The sequence below is a fragment of the Pelmatolapia mariae genome, linkage group LG16_19, assembly GCF_036321145.2.
Source record: "Pelmatolapia mariae isolate MD_Pm_ZW linkage group LG16_19, Pm_UMD_F_2, whole genome shotgun sequence".
In the NCBI taxonomy this organism is placed as follows: Eukaryota; Metazoa; Chordata; class Actinopteri; order Cichliformes; family Cichlidae; genus Pelmatolapia; species Pelmatolapia mariae.
In genome coordinates, this window is record NC_086241.1 from 68347672 (window position 1) to 68356918 (window position 9247).

Here is a 9247-nt window from a genome sequence, read left to right on the forward strand (position 1 = left end):
ATGCAGTCACATCTGTATTATTTGTGTTGTAGTTCCTCACTGTGACCGCTGGAGGGCAGTGAACACTCATCACAATCTACAATCATCAGGACTCAAAGACCACAGAGCAGTTTCTGTTCTACACACCTCTGCTCATCACGTTACATCAAACACTCTTTAATAGCTGGTATTTATTCTGCTGGATGCTATGATGTGATAACAAAACAATCTGTCTCATCACACTCTAGTGCTGACAATAACAACAACACAAAGAACAAAGAAACACATCATTGCAATGATTCAGCAGCTCTTCTACATTATACACAGTTCATGTCTGAATAATAAGATCACAATAGTTCCTGTGTTGATGTGATGGAAAGTTTGAGTGTGAGTTAAGCTGTTGTTTCTGCTCTGATCAGAGGAACAACTCTATACTACAAGCCTCGGTTATAATTTATGCAATCGATGTCTGGTGAATTTAATTCAGTCTACTTTGAAAAAGATCAAGACCTTGTTTTTTTGCCTATCCTAGAATCATTAAAGAAGTTTCCATTTATAATATCAGACTGAGGTGTTTAGACCCAGAGCCCTTTTAAACACCCTCTGAGCATCATCAGCGAGCTCAGTGAGGAAATAATTCAGAGCTCTGTAGGTTGTGGTGAAGGAGAGGCCCATAGCCAGAGGGATTCCTATTAATGGAATCCACCTGGATCCTTCCTCTAGCGCCATCAGTGCAGCTGTGCTGGCCATTTGGGACAACAGCTTCAGGAGGAGCTCTTTGGTTATTTTTACTGCAGCCAGTGGTGATTTAAGGACATCAAGCAGCTCAGTGTAGGGCACACCTGAGCTGGCAGAGAGTTTCTGCAGTGATGGCTTATTAAGCCCAAATCCAACTACATAATCTATGACTACATTAACCATCATGGACAGGTCCATACAAATGGAAACTCCAGGAACTGGAGCCCCTGCTACAGCTGCAGACAGAGTAGCCCAGTATTTTATTTTAGACTGGAAAGCTTCTTTCTTCTTGTTGATGATCTCCAGGTTGATGTTGGGCATGGCAAACAGCAGAGCATCTCTCTTGTGTGCAGGAAGTTCTCTCTCTAAGGTCTGATGTAAGAGAGAGAAATCGTACAGGTGGAGCTCAAAGCTGGACACCAGGAACACCTGTGGAGACTCGATGCTTTGTCCCTGAAGACCTGAGTTATTAAAGAGACACAACAAGATTCAGAGTTTATGATTGAGAATCAGTAAGATTAGTAAAATGGTATTTACATAAACCATGTGTGGGGGAAAAAAGAGCAAGCACATGTACAATGTGACTTTAATATTCAGTTTGCAAAATTAACAAATGATAGAAACAAATGATCCTGCACACCTCACTGTGGCTCAGTGAAAAAAGAACCCAATAATAAAGTTCAGATTTTAGAAACGAGACACAGAGGCTGTAGATTAGGATGCAAACCAGGCTGAATTCAGTTGTTTGATGTGATTTTTAGTTTATTATTGTAATCTGTTGGGTGTTGTTCAGTGTTAATACAGAAAACAAACTTTAAAAAGAGCTTCTGCCTGTGAGCAATAGCTAAACTTACCAGAGTCGATTCTGCATTGAAATCTCTGTGTTTTTTTCTCAGTGTTGGGTAAGTTACTTTAAAAAAGTAATTAATTACTATTACTAATTACTTAGTCAATATTGTATTTAAAATACTTATCTAATTACGGTGTCAGAAAAGTAACTTAATTACTACATAAGTATTTAACTAAATACTTCTTAAAATCCATATAAACCTTGAGTGGACAAACAATAGAAATTAAACTCTTTAAATAATAAATACACTTTTTTAAAGATGGACACTCTACAGTACGCAGCGGTAGCATCTGTTCCACAATGTAGCCTGGCAGGGCTGGACTGGGACAAAAAATCGGCCCGGGCATTTTGACTAGAGACCAGCCCGCCAGGTATTATAGGAAAAACCATAAAGCCTTTGAATGAAAACAAACGCTGTTGTCACAGTGATGTACACTGTCTTGTTGGTATATATGTATCAGTCTAATAAACTTAAACCTTCACCATCCTCCCTATTCTGGTATTCTAAACAGTACCTGAAAGTAGACTGCTTGGTCGAGTTAACCTCCTGAACTATCTACAACACATGGTGAAAACCTGAAATTAAGACGGAGAAGACTAGAGGTGAGACATGATCATTACTGATTACTGATGACAGATTTAGATATATTTTCATAAACCATTCATTTACCACATCAATAAACAGCATGGCAGGGCAAAATATTTTTTCTAACACGGCAACCTTTAAAAAGTGAAAGGAGACAGAAAGACAGATGAGAAAGAAAAACTTAATTGACTTTTTGATGGCATTTCACACACAGTACTGGTACAGTATCTAGAAAATGTGGGAAAATACTGGCATCATATACAGTACTTAGCTACTTCTGAAGAAATTATGATGGGACCCTAAAAAAAATACTATGTACAATAATGGATTTCTATACATTTTACATCAGATGCCGATCAGCTGATCACTGATCAGTTTCATGATTGAAGTAGAAACAGGAGAGGGAGGGGGAGAGAATGAGAGGAGAAGAGGCAGCTGTGCAGCAAAGACACAGAATAACTCCAGCTTTGTGTCTTTTTCATTGTAGCTGAAATACGGGACAAACTGTGTTCCTTTTCACCTCAATACGAAACGCGCAATATTTTCTCTGAATACGAGACGATTCCGTTTTTTACAGGACGGTTGGAAACTCTAATAACTAACCTTATAAATAAGATAAAACAAGTTCAACATCAATAATATCATATCATCCGCCCAGCAGTATAGAAACGAGTTATTGTAACTGACTGTAAAAAGTCAGCATAACGAAAATAAACTCCACCTAAACTTGGTTTATATCTGACCCAGATAGACTGCAGGTCATAACTTCTTACCTGAAGTTCAGTTCACCGCCTCGGGTCTCTGCTCCTCCTGCCTTTCCGTCATCCACCTGCCAGCGTGTTGCATCTGCTGGCCTCCACCACTTGCTAATGTTGCTGAATCAGTGGAAGCTCCGCAATAGGCACCACCAAACAATTGAGTTATTTTTACACATCTCCCTTCATCTGGCCAATCCACCACCTTTCAGTGTTTATACTGCTACGGAAAAAAACGAAGAAAAAAAACCCCATCGGCCCATAAAAACGAAAAATCACCGGCAAATGCCCGGTATGCCCGATGGCCAGTCCAGCTATGTAGCCTGCAGTCATTTTTTAAGCTCACCTTCAGATGCTTTCTGTGCTGCTGAAGTAAAATCAAGTTTTGCTGCTTAGCAGGAGTTGCCGCGGTGTTATCCATGGATGATGAACAAGAATCAGTCAGAAGTGTTCGTCTATGCTCTGTGTCAGGCGCTTCAGTAGATTACTGGCGCTATTAGCAGCAGCCGATAGTTTTTTCTCCCCAGCACATAGCTTACATATTACTGTAATGTTCTTGTCTGCTTGTTTCAGAAAAGTGAAGAGACGGGAATATGTCCATGTTATAAAACAGCCACTCGCTTCAGCCGAGTCCGACATCTTCCGCTGTAGAATACGACTATGCAGCAAACTGGCGCGAAATGACGTGCAGCTGCACTACAGCGATGTTAAAGCGGCAGAGTTTACTTCTACGTTTAGAAGATAAATTAATGAAATTAAATAATGATATTCAGCGAGTTTAATTATTTTACAATGTAACGCAAGTACATTGTAAGTAACTGTAATTAAAATACCTAAAAATGAACAGTAATTAGTTACTCTACTTTTTCAGTGGAAAAGTATTTTAATTACAGTAACGCGTTACTTAGTAACGCATTACACCCAACACTGTTTTTTCTGCAGTGCAGCGTATGATACGATGGACAAACAAATTAATCTCACTTAGTGATAAAGGATTTCATACGACACTCACCTCCAATGCAGTCTTCCCTCATTTTTACGAGAGCCATCTCTGGATTGAAGTCTCTCTTTCTTTTCTCTGCATTTATATCGTTGTCAATCTTTGAGCGAACAAAGTAGAACTTTTTCTTCATCCTCTGAATCTCCTTTGCCAGTTTAATGTCATTTTCTCTGAAGCGAGTGTCTGAGATGATGATGAAGAAGTCAAACTTCTCAAATCCAACAAGCTTCAGGTACGTGTCAGATGGAAAATTTGGGGTACCAACTCCAGGAAGATCCCATAAAGTAACATTGGGGTAGTTTGGATGGGAGTATTCTTTAACCACCACGGTGGTTTCTGTAACACCAGTAGGAGCAGCTCCCTCATCGTCATTGGACAGCCCTCTGAAGGCATTAATAAAGGTGGATTTACCAGCTCCAGACTCCCCTGTGATGGCGATATTTAGTGGAACATTATTTTGCTTGTCTAAATATTCTTGAATCTTTGCAGCTGCTGCAGCAGTGTCGTTGTTTTCCAGGTCTTCTTTAACCGCAGCAATTTCCTCTGGAAATGAATCATTTGGATCCTCCATGTTCATCTTTAAATACAAAAAGAAAAAGTATAAGAATCAGTGCATTTTCTGCAACTACAGCGTGTATATGATCCTTTAGTGTGTGTGTGTATATATATATATATATATATATATATATATGTAATGCTGTGTAAAGATGCCCTAGAGACAATCCAGCACATAACAGCAGGGTGCAAGATGCTAGCAGGCAGGGCATACATGGAACACCATAACCAAGTGGCCGGCATAGTGTACAGGAACATCTGTGCCGAGTATAACCTGGAAGTCCCGAGGTCAAAATGGGAGACGCCCCCAAGGGTGATGGAGAATGACCGAGCTAAGATCCTGTGGGACTTCCAGATACAGACGGACAAAATGGTGGTGGCTAACCAACCGGACATAGTGGTGGTAGACAAACAGGAGAAGACGGCCGTAGTGATCGATGTAGCGGTTCCGAATGACAGCAATATCAGGAAGAAGGAACACGAGAAGCTGGAGAAATACCAAGGGCTCAGAGAAGAGCTCGAGAGGATGTGGAGGGTGAAGGTAACGGTGGTCCCCGTGGTAATCGGAGCACTAGGTGCGGTGACTCCCAAGCTAGGCGAGTGGCTCCAGCAGATCCCGGGAACAACATCGGAGATCTCTGTCCAGAAGAGCGCAGTCCTGGGAACAGCTAAGATACTGCGCAGGACCCTCAAGCTCCCAGGCCTCTGGTAGAGGACCCGAGCTTGAAGGATAAACCGCCCGCAGGGGCGAGATGGGTGTTTTTTTTTTTTTTTTTATATATGTACACACACATATATATATACACACACACACACACACACACACACACACACACACACACACACATCCCCATCGAGTTCCGGTTTCTTGGGTTTCTGCTGCCTGAGGTATTCACTCAGCACACGGTCGGTTGGAGCCATCTTCCTGATGTACTTGCGGATGTTTGTTACTTCATCCAGAACTGTGGTGCTGACACTCACCAGTCCCCGGACTCCTTCCTTCTGCTTAGCGTACAGCCTCAGGGTGCTGGACTTGGGATGAAACCCTCCATGCATGGTCAGGAGCTTACTTGTCCTGATGTCAGTGGCTTCTATCTCCTCCTTTGTTCTTGCTCATAACAAGTTAACTCACCCAGAAGAATCCGAGCAATAACAAAACTCTTCTCAGGTTAACAACAATTGCCAGAGAGTTTGTTTCCTCCATACAATCCGAATAAGGAAAATCAACCACGTTAGCCACTTGGAAGAGTTGACTTCTCCCTTTTTCCTGATCAACGTAGCTGCTTCACAGTAAACCCAAGTAGGCTGTGCTTCCCCCTTGTACACCTCAAAGAACATCTGGACATCACAAACACCTGCTATTCAATTCCCTCTCAACAAAATAATTTTACTCAATAAAACTTAACAGTGAATGCAACCTCTGAAACCCTTAGTAACTCTCCAGGGTTACACACAGCTTTCCTGGTCCTCCTTATTTCCACAATCAATTTTTTCGTGTTTGTCACATTGAGCTGCAGATGATTCTGCTCGCACCATGTGATAAAGGAGCCAGGTACTCCATCTCCTCACCCACACTGATGCATCCAACCAGGCACGTGCAGAGGGGGGGCGGAAGGGGCTTGAGCATCTGCCCTTTTCCTGATGGGTGCCCCAAGTGCCCTTTTCTTGAGGCAAATTTTTATTTATTTATTTATTTATTAATATTATTATTATTATTGTGTGTGGTGTCCTGTCTGTGCCCTTCAACAGTAATATTTGACTATTAACCAAAGTTTTGCTAAGTAAAAGGATCTGGCTTGCATCAGTCACATGACTACCATTAACCAATGATCACCCTTGATGGCAGAGCGCACTGGTTACGAACCTGGAACAAGCTCGCAAAAAGCACGTGCATTTTTTGCTGTAGGAGAAACACAAGTTAATTGGGAGACGCAGACTGATGCAACAAAAACAAGTAAGTAGGTGTACAGTATACTCTATAGCAGCTATGCTGTTTGCAACAGCACAACACACATTACCCGTCCTCTTATTAACTGCACAAGTAGCGCTGGTCATAGCTGCTAGCTAACTGGGTGAGAGTGTCATGGGTCTGTAGCTCTGTCCACCATCTCAGGGAACATATTTAGTTTTAAAGTAAGTTACAGGGCTTTTCCTTCCTTTCTGGAGGGATTATATTTCACTAAAAACTATATAATATGCATATCCACAAAATTATGGATTATTATGATTACAATATTAAGAAACAGATTATATTAGATTTATATTTCAAATATGACAAAATACTGATTTTACAGCATCAACAATATTGTATCTCTACAGTTTAAACATCTAATCTGATCTAATCTGATGCAAACTTGTGGCCATAGTATGCTATATACAGTATTCTGGAGAAGGTATAAAATGTCACTGTGTGTGCTGTGCATGTGTGCGTGTTTGCATATTTTATGCATTTTATTCATATATATATATATATATATATATATATATATATATATATATATATGTATTTTTTTCTTCTTTTTTTTTACTCATGACATAACATTGTTCAGACTTGCCCTGTAAGGACATGAGGAGGAAACAGTGACAGAAGGAGCTGTGTGAGGCAGTGGATCCCTCAGCAGCTGAATGAAAAAGAACACAGGTCACAATAACACGTGTCAGCTGTTGCATTGCAGAGGTATTCCAGTATAAAAACAATAATAAACACACCTGCAATGTTTTGGTTCTATAAAATTTTTCTATAATTACTTTATTATGGATTAGGTGCAAGAGTTTAATGTGGATAATTAAATAATAGATTAACGCAATAGCAAATTGTGCCTTGTTCCCAGATGGACAGCAAGTGGAGAGTGATAGATGAGATGATGAAGGAGGATGAGAGGGAAAGAGTAACTGACAGGCAGAGCCTAGTTTATTTCTCACAGTTTGTTGTTGCCTTATGGTTCCAAGCGCTGTCACCTATCTTTCCATTTTGTTATATCTCATAACATTTGTTTAATCAGCTACCATCTCTCCTGTGGAAGTTTTACTGTCTACAGTCCCAGATCAGCACAGCCCTGCCCTCCAGCACTATCAGCAGCCGGAGCAGCAGCAACACCTCAACAGCAACATTGTACCCATCAGGTAAAACATAGGCCACGTTTGCTTTGCATTGTCCCTACCTGATGACAGTGACATACATATTATTATACAATTCCATATTAGATTCTTCAAGAATGTGTGTTGTTGTTCTTCAGCCTGGTTATAGAGATTGAAAATGTGACGTCATTCAGGGGTAAAACCGCAAAGGATTCTGGGAACTCGTGGCAAGAGGTACTAGCGCACGCAGGCTTTCAATTGAAATCAGTTACACAGCGATAAAAAGAAACACAAAAATGGCAAGAAGCTGTTGTATTATTAACTGCAATAGCCGGTCGCATGACAGCCATGGGAAGCCGACGGGTAAAGAGATCGGTTTTTATCGGATTACGTCGTGGAAGAGGAATTGTTTAAGCCATGTTTCCGAAGTAACAAAGAGGCGACGGATGGCCTGGATTGCAGCCATTCGAAGACCAAATATAACGTCCCAGAACACTCCAGCTCACATGTTAGTCTGCTCCAAGCATTTCCACAAAGGTCAGTGTTTTGTAGTAGTTAATACGTCATTTTTCATAACATAATTGGTGATATAGGTTACAAGCAAGTCTGGCGCTGAACAGAAATGGTCGCGCTATGCTCCTTTGTTTATTGTGCATAAATAGTGAATTGTACTGACAGAATATTGCGTTTCGCTTCTGTTATTACCACGGTACATTGACAAAAACATATACTTTTATTCACAGGATAAAACAGTTTTTTTGTATCACTAATTGCCCAGTGAGATTACAACATACAATATTATTGTCACTGCTACATTTCTGTAATGCGTACCAGAAATTATTTCCACTACTAATTAATTACCGTTGAGCTCAAAGGTCCTATTAATAAATGGTTAACGAATGTGTATTTATGAAGACGATTTGTGAGGTAAACTTACCTTTGTTCGTACGATGGTCTTGTGTTCTACACGGTGCATTTCAAGGTCCTGTACCCATCCGTCTGTAAACTGTACCTGGGCTTGTTGCAGTGACCTGAAGTTACTAAACTTCATGAGTGTATGCACTCACTCCAAGAACCGTATAAGTATAAATCTGAGCGTGGTGAAAGTTGGGCAGCACGTTAACGTCTTTTGTCCACTCTGTGTGCTCGTCTGACCCTTTCACTCCTTTGATTTTTTTCTCGTACCTTTTCTTTGCCTTTTCATCAAGTCTTTGTACGGACCGGCATTGTTCTCCTTCGTTTTGTACATTCCTTTTTTGGGGGGCAAAGAAAAAGCAAGAAGGTATTGGAACCGGAGAATGAACGTTTTGCGGTGCTGCAAATGCTTGCATTGATTGTTTTGTCACTAGTACCTGGCATGCAATGCGCGAAAGTCACGTGGTCTGTCAGTCTCTATATGTGCCCCTATTTAACTTTCAGGACCCGCCCCTTTAAACATCTCTACACGGCCCTGCATCCAACCACTGCAGAGTCATCAGAAAGAAGAACTATGTCATCTTCCACAGTGCTGGGACCCTCTGCAGACTCAGACTCAACATGAACGGTTTATGACAGACTCCACAAAGCTTGAGGCCACAGGCCTTGAGGACATGGGGACTCACCCCATCTGGTTCAGCAGATTTGCCTGAGTGGAGTCTTAGGCAAATCTGCCTGAGAGGGAGGGAGGGAGAGAGAGAGGTGTGGCTGTGGATTGCAGGCTGACTACA

The 9247-nt window shown here is 41.2% G+C and overlaps 1 protein-coding gene across 1 annotated transcript; it reads right to left on the reverse strand.

Annotated features, from left to right (window-relative positions):
* Positions 1-540: 540 nt before the first annotated feature.
* LOC134644736 (interferon-inducible GTPase 5-like) lies at positions 541-5519 on the reverse strand. Its single transcript, XM_063497776.2, has 3 exons — positions 5310-5519; positions 3921-4485; positions 541-1178 (listed from the first exon to the last, which is right to left on the reverse strand). Exons 1-3 carry the CDS (start codon positions 5517-5519, stop codon positions 541-543), a joined length of 1413 nt encoding a protein of 470 aa, XP_063353846.2.
* Positions 5520-9247: the final 3728 nt, after the last annotated feature.

What these genes read in the sequence shown, in the direction of transcription:
- LOC134644736 (XM_063497776.2), bottom strand. Translation starts at nt 5,519, where the DNA reads ATGCATGGAGGGTTTCATCCCAAGTCCAGCACCCTGAGGCTGTACGCT. An exon ending in AACCGGAACTCGATGGGGAT is followed by an intron (nt 4,486 to 5,309) that starts GTGTGTGTGTGT and finishes TTGTATTTAAAG; the next exon opens with ATGAACATGGAGGATCCAAA. An exon ending in GAGGGAAGACTGCATTGGAG is followed by an intron (nt 1,179 to 3,920) that starts GTGAGTGTCGTA and finishes TTAATAACTCAG; the next exon opens with GTCTTCAGGGACAAAGCATC.